The following is a 15,684-nucleotide window of genomic DNA, read 5'->3' as shown; positions in this document are numbered from 1 at the left end:
TTTCTCCGGCTTCTTCATCCCCCTCTTCAGTTTGGGGCCCCCTTCGTTTCCTACTCTCCAACACCATAATAACCATAAAAGGGACCAGGAAGAGGAAAATGCCAATAAATATTGCCAGGTCCATGGTGTTTGATGTTTGTACAGTTTTGATTCTTGAATCTGCAAATTAATTTAATTTATTGGGATTAATTAATTTAATTTAAATACATGATCTTTAAACAGTTAAACTCAAACAACTAAATTAAATTAACTACCTAACCAGCTAAACTAACTAGATTACTAAGTTACTTACCTCTGCAGGCTTGCTCCTCGCTCCTTGGCACTTGCTCCTCGCTCCTCAGCACTTGCTCTTCGCTCCTTTGCTCTTGCTCCAGCTCCAAACCTTGCTCAATGAAGTTATAATGAATTTTTTTTGGCCCATTGGGCTTATAAAACAAAAAAAATATTCTAAATTTTTTTATTTTTTCGGGTCCGGCGGATTTTTTTTCCGCCGAACCGCTCCCGGCCCGGCTCGAATCGCTCCCGGAGCGATTTTTAATGTCCGGGAGCGATCAGGGAGCGATCGCTCCCCGATCGCTCCCAGGCATTAAAAATCGCTCCGGGAGCACCGGAGCGATCGCTCCCTGTGTCACTCCCTAACAGACCAGACAGCGCAAATTTTTTTAAGGGAGCGCGCTCCCGAAAATCGCTCCCGGACCTAGCCACTCCCGCCCGGAGCGCGCTTCGGGAGCGGGTTCGAGGGGGGGGGGGCGCTCCCCCACAACATGGCTCACGAGCTTCACTTGTTCTGATCTCGATCTCTGCTCATGCCTTTATGCTTCCTTCACCTTCGTTGTAACATTAAAGGCTTTCTCCAACACTGTCTGTGTGTAAAACCATAACACTCATCTTTGAACTTCTCTGATTCTGCATACCTGCAACCTACGTTACGCAAAATTACTCAAGTTCACACATAACTTATAACTCAAATACACATCACACAAACTCAGAATCGAGTTATCTGTATTAATAAACAGCCATTTACACAGGAATTTCTTCCTTAGCCTGATTTTCAATATCAATGGCCTTTCCTTTCCTACCCGTAGGCCTACATGACTGACTCTCTAACTCCTGAGTGACTGACTCTCTACCTTTTTGGCTTACATTTATACAAAAGGTTCTATTTAACCAATTCGGGTTCAGATCCTTAATCTACTGAACTAAATCCTGAATATCCTCTAAGTCCACTTTTAACTCCAGTAATCCCTAAGAATCCTCTCTAGTTCCACGAATCATGACACTTTCTAGTCTAAGACTCATAATTGATTTCCAACTCTCTCGTTCACTCATCATCACTCATGTTCTCCTACATTCGAGAGCATTTACAAATATCCTCACAATTTCTAATTAATTTCTATTCCAATCACTCAAAACATTAATAATTACATACATAGGAATCCAACTTCCTTGAAAACACAAGACCCCCTAAGTTACCTAGAACATAATGAAATTGTTGAGTTGTATGCTCCTGCATCAGACTCCCATGCTTAAAATAATCATGATATCCTGATCATATGCTTCCGACCTTTGTCTTCCTGGATCCCATACTTTGTTCTGTAATTTGTCTTTGGTTGTTGTTGTTGTTTGTTGTTGTTCTCCAGGTTTCCACACTTTATGTTGCTTTGCTCCACTAACTATGCTTTCATAGTCTGCCGCTGTTTTTCTATTGTTGCTGCCTTTTGGCCTTCTTACTGCTACTTTCTTCTGAGGCACCTTCATCATCAATCTTATTATTCTTTCAATCTCTATGTCCAATTTATCTTTTGATTGATAATTACTATGCCATTTGTTGTTGTACTCTATTCACTCATCTTCAAACTGTTGTTTACTGTCTTCTCTTTGAAGTTGTTGGATTTTTACTACCGCCCTTTCATCCTTACCCTCTTGTTGCTTTCCAAACAACCTCTGTTCAATATCTGTAAATTTACTTTCAAAAAGTAAATTGTCCTCCAATTTCCTTTGTACCTGATTCCCCTCAAATACATTACTATGTTGTTCATCAATTCCAGCATATTCTCCTTCTTCTTCTTTGACAACCCTCTGTAATTGTCCTTCACTTTCTTGATTGATTCTGACAATCAGTTTAACTTCTTCAAGCATGGTATCTTCATGCTTTTCATCTTCTTCATCAGCATATCTGACCTGGCAACTTCCAGTCTTCTTCAGTTCTAAAATTGACTCTTCAACTTGAAACATGTCTGTCTCATTTTCATCAAATCCTGTATTCATAAAACAATTATCAGAATTAAAAATATAAGGCCTCATTACCTTTTCCTTCTCTAACAACATCTCAGTATGTTGCTCTAATTTTTCCTCTTTTATCAGCACATCAGTATGTTGATTCAACCTCTTTAAAGAATTCTCTAAAGGACTCTCAAAATTGTTAGCAAGTCTCTCTTCCACACCATCTGTTTCAATGATGTCTTTCTACTCTTGTCCACTATAATGAACTCCTTCCTCCGCAATTACACTGTCATACTCTGAGTTTTCCAGCAATTCAATTTCTCTTTGACACTTCATAAGTACTTCATCATCACTTATAATTCCTGCATTTATACACAAATTATCGGTTTTAGAATTACAAGGTTCAACAGTCTCAACTGTTGCTTCACATATCAACTCTTCAAACTGATTCTCATCTCCTTCTTTCACAAGAAATTATTCATGGATTGTAACAACTTCAAATATCAATGTATTACTAAATTCTTTCTGCTGCAATAATTCACTGTTTTCCCCATTTAAGAGACATTCTCCATCCTTCTTTACTTCAGAGTATTCATCTTCTGAGAGATACTCTTCCATACTTTTGACAACTTCAAAAGACTGCTCATCCTTTGCAAAACCTTCCTTCGTTAGTGACCAATCATCAGATGTCCTTTCTCCCTTTGCTAAATCTTTAGCATAGACTTATTTTTTCTTAAACATCTTTCAGTAGATGTCCTTCTTCTTCAATACATTTTGCCTTGTTGTCCCTCTGTAAACCTCCTTCAAGAGCTATCCTTGCCCCATCATTTGCATTAATATTCTCCTGCATTTGTTCTTCATCAATAACATTAATCAAATTCATTAGATTACCTCTCTGAGACAATATTCCTTCGTTCTTCATCAGAATAAGATCCTGATCTTCCATCTCTATGACAGCTTTAAATGACTATCTTCTCTCATTAAGTAACTCATCCATAGACTCTTTCTGTTGTAACCAGTCAAATTCTTCCTCTTCTGAGAAATTTTCTTTGTCACCTTTTACTTCAAGATCTTCATCCATCCTGAAGACATCTTCACAAAGTTGCTTTTCTCCTGCAATACCTGCAATCATACACAAACTATCAGTTTTAAAAACATAAGACCTTGTGGTCTCACTTGATGCTTTAGTCATCATATCTCCTTATTGTCTTGAATTCTCATAATAATTCATAAGATCTTCCACAAATCTCTAGTCTTCATCTTTACCCAGAACTTCACCCTGTTCTACTTCACAAATGGAAACTTCCATTTCCAACTCAGCTTCTCTGAGTTCTTCCACCAGCCACTTTACTTGCCTCTATTGTAGCCTTCTTTGTAACTCAGACCACTTCACTGCCTTTTTCCTCAAGACCCAACCTTGTCTTTGGTTTTCTTCTAATATCATCCTTAATACATTGAGTTATTCTTTTAACTCTGCAGTCTCCTTGTCATGCTCCTCTTGACTCATTCTCTTGCCATTTGCCTTGGCATCCTCTTTCACTTTTCTTTTGTTGTGGTCTTCCTCAAAACCACTGTTACCTCTATTATGACTATCAATAGTCATTTTCTTCTCTATCTTCATGAGTTCCTCACTCATTTACTATGAGCTGTACTAAAACCTCTGCAACAGCAAGTCCTCCCTACTGCCACTTACCTCACTAAGCTTTCCTTTGTACTTGGTCTTTTGGCAAGCACTTGGTTCTCTATTCTCTCGAACCTCTATGAGCACTTCTCTCTATTCCTTCTAGGCTTCAACTCATCTGCACCTTTTAAGAACACAATTGTCCTCTTGTATTACAATCACAATTGAAATACTAGGTTCTAACCACCTCTCCTTTCACTCAGAATTTTTACCAGCTTTCTTCATCCCTTAGCAATTCTACCCACATCCTCTGTGGAATTGCCTTTATGATATTTCCGTGAGCTGCAACAAAACCTCTGCAGTAACAAGTCTCCTTCTTGCTACACATGCCACACTAAGCTTCTCTCCTCTGAGCTCAGTCTTTCGGCATGTCTTTGGTTTTCTCCTCTGAAACCAATTGAGCACTCCTTGCTCTAGGTTGTTGCAATCTTCTCACCTTCTTATGTCGCTACCTTCAAGACCTCTGCATGATCTTGTTCCACCATCCACCTGCACTTTGAATGGATTGTTCTATGTTTCCTTTGCATCAGCAAATTCTGCTACTTTATCTCTGTGTGCCAACTATTTGTCAAATTTAAAATCTGATCTCCTCTTGCCTGGATACATACCTTCAAAACATAACTTTATTCTAGTGTTGCGGGCTATGTTGCCAGGAAACGTGGGTGCGGGGACGGGGACTGGGACGGGGACGGGGACGGGGACGACATTTTTGGAAACAGGGTGCGTGGGTTCGTCAGGTAATATAATAATATTAAATTTTAATAATTATATTTTATAAATTATAAATTTATAATTAATAATATATATGACATTTGAATTTGTATATTTTTTCAACTTTAAACAAGAAAACTTTAATGATAATCATTTAAATGGGACAGATTTTGTCAGACACAGCTGACTGAGATACACTAGCTAAGTTTCCTACAAACTCAGGAGTACGCTAAAAAATCCTAAAGTATTCTGAGTTCTCAAAGACTCAACATTTTAAACTTTATTTTATTGGGCTACCTTGTGTGTTTGGTGGGACAACAGTGAAATATATGCTGCCAGCAGCCATAATTTATACTTTAATGTAGCCACAAGCCTAAAAAAAAACCACAGAATTTATATGTTAATGACAAATGTAATGATTCAATTTTTCAAAAATTAAAATATATATACTATGAACTGTTTTTCCTGAACAAATTCTGAACCATTTAATTGGATTTTTTTGATCCATGGTGAAATTACATTGCAAGGGCAAGCAACACCGTTGTTAGAGGGTAGATAATGAACTGGCTTGAATGTTGTGTAGATGATTGAGTTGAAAATTTGAAATACATTCTCACTGAACGGTTTATATTGTAAAGAATAGCACAGAGCTATATTCAGTGTATGAATGCAATTATGTAATGCCATTCATTAATGCAAAAAATGATGAAGATTTTCTGCGCTTTATTAATCTAATTGCAACTATTTCAGGTTAAAAAAACTGAAACGTATACTTCTCATATTATAGTATATAGTATAAAAAATTAAAAATTTAACAAGTCTGGGCTGAGTAGAGGTAAGTTTGTGGCATTGTCATCTCTGTTTAGGGCTTCGGTTGGGTACAGGAGTCTGCATAGGGAGGCCTAGGTCTGTTCCTTAGTGAACAATGAGCTGTTTTGTGTAAACAGTGGCATGAATCAAGTCCTACAGCTCAGCGTTTGACAACAAGGAGGAGGGACTATGCCGTAGTTGTAGGAGGCAAATTGAGTGTATAAAGTGGACTGACAATTGTGGTTCATGTTGCAGACAATCCGAAACAGCAAGAAATTGTGACATTCATTCCGGCAATTATGCTTAATGTAGTTGAGCCCCTATGGGTGTTCACTATTCAAATGTGTAATATAATGCACCTATATTTTTCACACGTGGGTTTTGTGAAACTTTTTCATGGAATAATAAAATTGAAAACGAAAACTTGTAAATACCACTGCCGCTGAAGCTGCCCACTGCCGCCGGAAATGGTAAACGGGGACGGCTCAAGCCTCAACCAAATGGAAAAAACTTAAAATTTAAATGAAATCAGTAATCACATATCAGATATTTGCTTGTGTGCGTTCATAAAGAGTTAAAGTCTTAAAGATTTAGTGTTTTTTAAGTTTTTTACCTTTGTTATAAGTTATTTTTTTAATTTCAATAAAAAAAATTATTTGAAAATTAAATTTTTAATATAGTTTTTTTATGAAGAACCCAAAGAACCCGAAGAACCCAAGAACCCGTTAAAGGAAAAGAACCCAATTTTTTTTTTGAAGAACCCGGTTCTTCATGGAAGAACACGGTTCTTTTGGGTTCGTCTGGGAAGAACCCGTACCCGAATCCGGTACTTGGGTGCGGGAACCCGGGACGGGTTCGAGAACCCCACCCCCGGGTGCGGGTACCCGTGCAACATAGGTTGCAGGGGAGCGCCCCCCCCCCCCCGCTCCCAATCCACGCTCCAAGCGGGGTCGCTCCCGATAAAAAAATTTGCGCTCCCTACCGATTTAGGGAGCGACATTGGGAGCGTCGCTCCCAGAGCGAATATTTAACGCTTGGGAGCGATCGCTCCCGAGCATTAAATATTCGCTCCGGGAGCGAATCGACCGACGCCGAGAGCGACCCGGGCGGAAAAAAAAGCCGTGGACGCGAACGAACAAAAAAAAATTCCCAATTTAACACACACACACCAAACCGGAAATAAAAAAAAATAAAATAAAATAAAGCCCAATGAGGCAAACAAACATTTCATTATCACTTGAAAGTTGAATGAGAGCAGGAGCAAGGAAAGCAAGAGCAAAGGAGCGAGGAGAAGCGAGGAGCAAGTGCCGAGGAACGAGGACCAAGCCTGCAGAGAGGTAAGTAACTTAGTAATTTAGTTAGTTTAGTTAGTTTAATTTAGTTAGGTAGTAATTTGGGTAGTTTAATTTAGTTTATTAACTATATTTAGTAAAAAAATTATGAATCTAATTAAATTAATAGATTAAAATTATTAAATTAATTAATCTAAATAAATTAAATTAATTTGCAGATTCAAAAGCCTACAAATATCAAACATCATGGACCTGGCTATATTTCTTGGGATTTTCCTCTTCTTGGTCCCTTTTATGGTTATTATGGTGCTAGAGAGTAGAAAACGAAGGGGCCAAAATGAAGAGGGGGATGAAGAAGCTGGAGAAAGTGGATTTGATGAAAACCCCGGTGAGGAGGAGCTGGAGGAGGGTGAACATGACTCTCCAAAAACTAAACAAGACCAAACCCCCATTGTGGAAATATGTTAACAGGCCTGAAGCAGGGAAAGGGGGTGGAACCACTAAATTTCATTGCCCCCATTACAACAATGATTACACAGGTTCATACACCCGTGCCAGAAAACACCTCTGCAGGAAAAGACCATGGGATGGAGACAAACAAATAGGAATCAAAACTTGTTCAGCGGTGTCAGCAGCAGATAGAGCCAAATACATAAGGGAAGAGGAGGAAGCCCAATACAAATCAAAAAAATCAAGGGTTTCTTTGAACCAAGCTCACAATCACAAGCACAAAGAACTCCTTCAACATCCTCCCAAGGCAGTGGATATGAAGGCACAGGGTCATCAGGTTTAAGGCGTAGAACCATATCAGATTTCCTTGATGAGGGGTGTAGGAATGATGTGGATTCAAAGGTTTACAGGTTTCTCTATGCATGTGGGATACCATTCAATGTTCTTCACTCACCTTATTGGCACGAAATGGTTTCTGCCATAAATGATGCCCCTAAAGGATACAAGAGCCCTGGGTATGACAAGGCAAGAACCGTTGGACTTGATCATGAAAAAGCAAAAATATCACATTCTTTGAATAGAATGACAAGTTCTTGGACTGACCATGGGGTGTCCATTGTCTCTGATGGATGGACAAATGTAAAAGGCAAGCCATTGATAAGTGTTCTTGCTATGTCTGTTAGTGGTGCCATCTTTCTAACTGCACATGATTACTCAGACAAGTTCAGGACCAGCATCAACATTGCAGAAGCATTACTTGAAACAATTGACCGTATTGGGCCATACAATGTCATCCAAGTCATCACTGATAATGCTCATAATTGTAAGGCAGCGGGAGCAATTATTGAGGATAAATACCCCAACATATTTTGGTCTAGATGTTTGGTTCACACATTGAACCTTCTGATGCATGATGTTGTCAAGAACAAAAATGCACAATACCAATGGATTGGTGATTTATACAAGAAAGGCAAACAAATGATAAAATTTATTACAAATCATAGCAATACACGTGGCCTTTTCCGCAATCACTCGAGATTGGAGTTGTTGAAGATTGCGAAGACCAGATTTGGTAGCTATTACCTCACCTTCAGGCGCCTTTTGAAGGTAAGAGAATCATTGGCTAGCATGGTATCAAGTCCACATTGGCAGGTATTAAAGGAAAGGGCTACAAATGCAGCTAATAGGAAAGGTTTTGAACTAGTGGAGGAGGCCGCTCTTGATGGTCAGTTTTGGACAAGTGTGAGGCAAGTGTTGGATTTCACCAAGCCCATTTATCACATGATTCGGTTTGCAGATACAGACAAACCAGTGATTGGCGAGGTGTATGAGCAGATGGATACCATGTTGGGGCAAATAAAAGATATTGTTCATAACAGAGATCCCGACTTGTACAAAATGATTCACGATTTTGTGTGTCCTTACACCAAAATACTACTCTACATCTTGGTTGGGCCAACCTACACCAGGGGGTGGGATTAGAACCAAACCCCATTTAGATGCAGAGGTAACTAGTGGATATTTGCAAGCATTGGAAAAGTTGATACCTGACAGGGAGGAATGTGCAGCTGTGCGCCTTGAAATAGGCAAATACTTCAGTGGCATTGGTTTGTTTGGTACCTTCCATGCAATGGAAGACAGAGACAGATTTGATGCTCTCACATGGTGGGAAACATATGGCGGCCATGGACTTTTGCCAAAATTGGCAAAAAAAGTTCTATCACAGGTTGTGAATACTTCTTCTGCAGAGAGGTGTTGGAGCACCTACAGCTTCATACACAATGTGAAAAGAAACAAACTCAATGCAAACCGAGCAGAAAGCTTGGTTTATGTGCACTACAACTTGAGGTTGTTGAGTCATTACTTGTGATCGGGCTTATGAGGATTCCACATATAAAATTTGGGACAATCACCCAGAGGATGACAATTTGGAGGATGGTATAGTGCATCTTGAAGAACTAGAAGAGGAACTTATAAGGATGAAGATGAAGCAATTGCAGCTGCAGCAGCCATGCCACCTCCACCTCCACCATCCAGTAGCAGTGCTCGAGTTCCGAGTCTTGTTCCTTTGTTGTCGCCACCTCCATCTACACCCTCACGTGGAGGGCATGTGCCTTCTAGTTCTAGTCGTCGGTCTGTGCGGGAGACTCCTAGAAGACCACCACGACCTGCTTATACTCCTGGAGACTCTCGTGGCAAGGGCCACATGTAGATTTACAGTTTACTTGTCTTTTCTAGTTTCTATTAGTTTTCATAACTGTTGAGTCTTGAGTCCTTGACTCTTGACTCTTTCATATCATAATGATATTTTTTGTAAACAATATATGACTGTGACAATGAAAATTTGAAGTTTGAAGTTGGCAATTATAACTCATTGGCAATGATTGTGAATTATGAATATGATGCTTCGTGAAAGACTAAAATTGTTTCATTTCATTTCATTATTCATGTTTCATTTTATAACATTTCAATTCATGTTAACAGTTAGAAGTTAGGACTTAGAAATATCTAAGATATTACTTCTTGTAATGGTTAACCGTTAAACTTAGCTTACAAGTACAACTTTGGTGATCAATGATGATAAATGTTATATATTGAATTTTCAATTTTGAAAGCTTGAAGTTGAAACTTTAAGATTGAATTTGATGAATCATGATTCACGAGACTCATTATGTTGCAGTTGTAATATGTATTTTACTAACTTGTGGACATGGTTGATGAAGATTATAATTTCTAGAATCTAGATGATTGATGTGATATGGTTCAATGATCAATCTATGTTTTTTTATGTTTTTATATCTAATTCATCATTCTACATGTTTTTGTTGACATATATGTATCAAAAATTAAAAAATATAAAAAATATATATATTTTTAAAAAATCGCTCCCGGATTTGCTCCCAAACCGAGAGCTTCTGAAAATGGTCGCTCCCGCTCCCAAGTAACACTGCTCTATTCTAAGTTTTCTCAAAGAATTTTTACACAGAATTTCCTTGTTCTTCTCTAATACCAAATGATACCAGCCTAAGCTACAAATACCCCAATGATGCAGCCTAAGCCGCATATACCCACAGTATGCAAATTAAGTTTGCATGTCACACTATGTGTGTACATGTCCCAAGAATTTCAAATATTCCTTTGTCTTAGTAAAACCTTCACAAATCAAGGTTTAAGGCTCCTTAATTAAACTCTATGCAGAAACATTCATTTAACTATCCACGGGTTATAACTTTGAGTTAATTTTCACCTCCGGTGCTTATCAACCATACCCTAGTCTTTAGACTTTGGTTAAACTCAAACTTAACCCATAAAACATTAATCCACTTATTTCTATTATAATTTATGTATAATAGAAATATCTCATAAACCACACTTAAACCTTACCTTTCCGCCATTCCACAAACCTTTGCACATACATCGATGCTCTCCTTAGTGCGTTAAATCTCCGCCATCAATCTCGTTCCTCGACCCAACGGTTATCGCGTTACCCGATCATCAACTAGCTTAGCGATCTCCACCGTTGATCTGTCTCATCCGATCCAATGGATCCGCTCGCCAACAAACTTGGCTGATCACCACCGTTGATCAATCCCGCTCGATCCAACGGTTATCGCGCAATCTCGCGCAGATATTTGCACAACCGATATCAGATTGGAAGCATGCGAGAAAAGTGGTTTTCTCTCTCCATCGTTTGCTACGTGTCAGCCGCTAAAGGTAATCGCGTGAAATTTTGAAAGACCGCTTACCACCTTTAGGGCGCGCGAGAAACTGCTTACCCCTTGCGAATACCACTCCGTCCTTCTACTAACACGTGGTGTTAATCTCCGCCATTCATCTTCTTGACTTTATTTCGTGCGACTTAATCTTATCTGTCTATTGCACACAATCTCGTCCGTTGATCTAATGGATCCAACGATTCCTGAACACTATTACGTTCTTTTGGTTCTTAATGTGTAATCGCCCATTCAACTTTCTGCCTGTGTATTTGTCTTCGCCTCACGATCTTCACTTGTTCTAATCTCAATCTCTACTCGCGCCTTTATGCTTCCTTCACCTTTGCTGTAACATTAAAGGCTTTCTCCAACACTATCTGTGTGTAAAACCATAACACTCCTCTTTCCACTTCTCCTCTGATTCTGCACACTTGCAACCTACGTTAAGCAAAATTACTCAAGATCACACACAACTTATAATTCAAATACACATCACACAAACTCATAATTGAGTTATCTGTATTAATAAACAACCATTTACACATGAATTTCTTCCTCCTTGATTTTCAATATCAGTGGCCTTTCCTTTCCTGCCCGTAGGCCTAAATGACTGACTCTCGGACTCCTGACTGACTGACTGACTCTCTACCTTTTTGGCTTACATTTAAACAAAAGGTTTTGTTTAAGCAATTTGGGTTGAGATCCTTAATCTACTAAACTAAATCCTGAATATCCTCTAAGTCCACTTTTAACTCCAGTAATTCATAAGAATCCTCTCTAGTTCCACGAATCATGACACCACTTTCTAGTCTAAGACTTATAATTGATTTCCAACTCTCTCGTCATCACTCATGTTCTCCTACATTCGAGAGCATTTACAAATATCTTCACAATATCTAATTAATTCCTATTCCAATCGCTCAAGAGTCAAAACATTAATAATTACATACATAAGAATCCAACTTCCCTGAAAACACAAGACCCCCTAAGTTAGCTAGAACATAATGAAATTGCTAAGTTGTATGCTCCTCCATCAAAAACACATGTCAAAACATTTCAAGAACCATAACTACGCAAAACGAGTTTGATTACAAAATACTGTTACGGTGCAAAATTTCACGGGGAGGAAGGGTTGAAAGTATTCCCCGTGTCAAAGGACTGGTGAAAACGGGCATTGATATTGCCCACACTAAGGTTCGAGTCTTACCAAAGACATGTTCTTCCTGTGAACGGAGCAGGACCACCAAGACCAGCGTAAGTAGGTTGGACGTTATTGTGGGCCACAGTTCCTCGCTCTGAATCCATCGGCCACTAATAAAAAATAAATATAGGGCAGCCTTAAGTAATGGGGTGGCACAATGCTGCACAGTGATAAGCCGAAGTTCCAAATAAAAATACATAAAACACTTCAGAATATAGGAGGTATTTGTACATCAATTGGCAGTATTGGATTCCAAACTTCAAAAAGTCAGTAGTCAGGATGGATTTTAGCTTCGCTTCGCAATATATACCATAGAATGGTATGCGTCCTTCCTACTCTTTCCTTCCCATATATCACATTCATTGATTCAGATAAACATTCATATCTATCTATTTATCTATATGAGATCAATATGCATCGATGGCCTTAAAGTCGTCCTAATATGCATACATACACGTAAATAAATGTATACAATAGCCTTCCATTGGGTATTAATGTTATTAATCTAACAAAATTATATATAAACATGGTAAATCCTACGCAAACAGGCGGTCTGGAAGAAATCAGGGGCAATTGCTCACGGGTTTACACCTACATAGTTATTTTTTATATATTATGAGATTAGAGGAAATAATTACAGGGAAAATAAATCCTTTTAAGCCTCGGCCTGAGAAACCGCCTTAAACCCTAAACCCACAACAAATCCTACCTTGTGTGGCGACTGACTGATATCATGTACTCTCTGGCATCTTCGCGAGATCAGAGGAGCGGTGGGGATCGTTAAGCCCCTAGATTGAACAAAACCTTTTCGCAAAAACCCCGTTATAGCTCTGGAAGTGTTCATGGCGCCAAAGTTACAGTACTAAAAGAAGTAAAAGGCTTTGTTTTCCAGGTAGGAAGTCTTCTACCGTAACTATGTAACAAATTGCTCTTCTTTCCTGCTGTTAACTGTAGCATTAACGCCTACGGCCTGGGAGCCGAGCCACGAAATTGTCCCAGGGTCTTTATCGACCATTCACGCTTTCGAGGTTTTCAATTATATTTTTGAAGGAATCGCATGAAACTTTTGGTCTCTGAAACAATATAGATACCATTATTCGTGTTTTGCTTAATCATAAATAAAATATAAAACTTTAAACAACCTACTATATGATTATTTAAAATCCCATGGTGTATATCTTTCCTTATATCTAAGAAGTAAGTCATATGATTATTTAAAATATCATGGTGTATATCTTTTTGTATACCTATGAAGAAAGTTATGATTAGCAATTGCCCCGAATGGAAGTTATATGATTAGCAATTGCTCCAAATAGTGCAAGGAGAAGCTTATAGGATTTTTAAATTATATGAGTTTTTAAACCGGAGAAGTTTTTATTTTGTTTTTCATACTCAAACAAATAACAATTAACCATTCATATATATTAAATTTAAATTATTTTAATGCATTTTTTAATGTTTTTAAAATTATATGTTTATATCTAATGTTAAAGAGCTTAGAGTTAAATTTATTATATAGTAGTTTATATTTTGATTTGTTGTTACGAAGTTTGTATAAAAATATATTTTTGCTTGGAATGTTTCATTTGCCTTTGGAGCATTTGAAGGCAGCAATGCAAGAAGGACTCTTTGAGTCACTACATCGAGACCTGATGGGGATGTTTGGCAAGTGAAATTTTGATCCTTCGAAACTCAATAACCCATTTCTTAATAATGATGCTCTAGTGAAAATCTTTCTTGGATCCACTATCATGAGTTTCCTGGGGTTGGTCACTTATTCAACCTAATGGAAGGCATTCCTGATTGTATTATAAAGTGTCTTTTGTTGGGACAACAATGTTAGAACATAATTAAGTAGACTTGTACCTCAGTTGCTCCATTTAGGACCACGTAGTTTGTTTTTTTGCAATATTTAGATATTAAACTCAGTGCTTTGCATCTTTGGAGTTTTCTCAAATGCCTCTTTTCACGAGCAGTTGTTGCAGAGCATGTACAAATGACATAATTTCCATCGTGATGTTTTGCCTTTTTCTGGTTACATAAATCCTTCAGGGCAACCAATATTTTTGGGTCTGATTCTATTAAAATCGTACACAATATATAATATGATGTATAAAAAGAATCCCTGCAAATCTATACTACTCACAGGGAACTTTCTCTTCCAATGTAATTTAAATCCTATGAAATACAGAGGAAATGAGTACATTTTTTAAATTGAAGCACAAAAATCATTAAAAATTATGAATATGCATACCACCTTAGAAGTATAGAGAAGAAATTTCATGAAAAGAACATGAAAAGTGATTTCAAACTTCCATTCCCACAACAGAACGAAACACCAATGAAAAGAAACAACAAAAATGGATATGGTTGAGGCACAATATTTACATTTTGGCCTAGACCAGTTTTTTCTTTGCACGTTCCCATGCTAGAGTGTGGACATGGTATTTTCCAATCCAAGCAACCTGGCAAGGCTATCAATCAAACCATTCCACTAAGGTTAGTGGCTTCCTGTACAAGGATTATAATTTTAAAGAAACTCAGAGCTTTATCATAAAGAATGTATTATAATAGATTTCTTAAGCTGATTCACAGGAAAGTTTCTACTACGGGACTTTTTCTATTAAATATCCAACTAAAAGCACAGGTTCTTCCTTGTTTTTCCCTTTCTTGAGCTTGCTCATCTAGCTTTCTATACAAGGTGCCAACTTCAATACATAATCCTAATCCTTCCTTCCCTTACTAGAATGACCATCTATTTTCTTCACATTCCATCTCTCCTTCCCTTACTAGAAAGACCATCTCTGAGCAACAGAAGAAAAGTGGTCAAATAGATTACTATCTTGCCCATCATACATAAAATGTGTAAGCATTACCACCATTTTCTGCATCATATCCTCAAATGATCCAAAATGGATCCAAAATACTCTCTAAGTCTTCTAAAAATCAAAACTATCACATAAGAAGAACCTTTAAAAATGGCGGATTACACTATCGGCAGCAAAAAACATGAAGAAATAGTGGAAAACAAGCTTATCGGAGGTCAAAGGAACAATGCACAGGAGCCGTTGGATCTGGTCAATCAATGGTCCAGATCCGATCGGCATATCGCAATCGGCGGTGACAAGCGGAGGCAATCGGAAGCTATCATATGACAGTTGCAATCACGATCAGTGCGGGTCAACGAGGACCGCCGATCAAGCGCGCAGATCGACAACCCAGGTTAACTCGCAATATCGCAATTGGAAAATACAGAGGAGCACTCACCAACGGCCCGGGGGTCTATGCGATATGCGATTGCGATCAATCGCATCGCAATATCGCGTCGAATCATTACAAAGGAGTGGGGCCGATACATATATGACTTGCGATAATCGGACCGAGGGGTTATGAATGATATTTGATATATCTTGAGATCTGTAAACAAGGCTTTTCCTATGCATTTTGTGTTTTTCGTTAAATAAACGAAATACGAAGGGAATGCGCCGATGCAATGAAGGGGATAGCATGTGCTTGCATTGTAAGTTCATCCTTCAGACGAATATGACCTAGTAAGTTTAATGAGCCCTAGGAAGGAGAAGCTCACGTTCATCATAGCGACGA

At 38.3% G+C, this 15,684-nt stretch overlaps 1 protein-coding gene across 1 annotated transcript in view; it reads right to left on the bottom strand.

Moving 5' to 3' along the window:
* The window catches only part of LOC149256871 (grpE protein homolog 2, mitochondrial-like), an 89,116-nt gene extending 75,969 nt beyond the window's left edge, over nt 1-13,147 (bottom strand). Inside the window, exon 1 of the mRNA XM_089460905.1 lies at nt 12,791-13,147. Within this exon, the coding sequence (XP_089317031.1) occupies nt 12,791-12,925 (135 nt within the window). The 5' untranslated portion in view covers nt 12,926-13,147. The remainder of the gene's footprint in view (nt 1-12,790) is intronic.
* Between the last annotated feature and the right edge of the window lie 2,537 nt (nt 13,148-15,684).

The sequence above is a fragment of the Pinus tabuliformis genome, chromosome 7 (assembly GCF_031772625.1).
Source record: "Pinus tabuliformis cultivar Carrire ecotype Pingquan chromosome 7, CPIR1, whole genome shotgun sequence".
NCBI lineage: Eukaryota > Viridiplantae > Streptophyta > Pinopsida > Pinales > Pinaceae > Pinus > Pinus tabuliformis.
The sequence above is the reverse complement of the archived record's forward strand: the minus strand, read 5'-3'. Positions and strand labels throughout refer to the sequence as shown.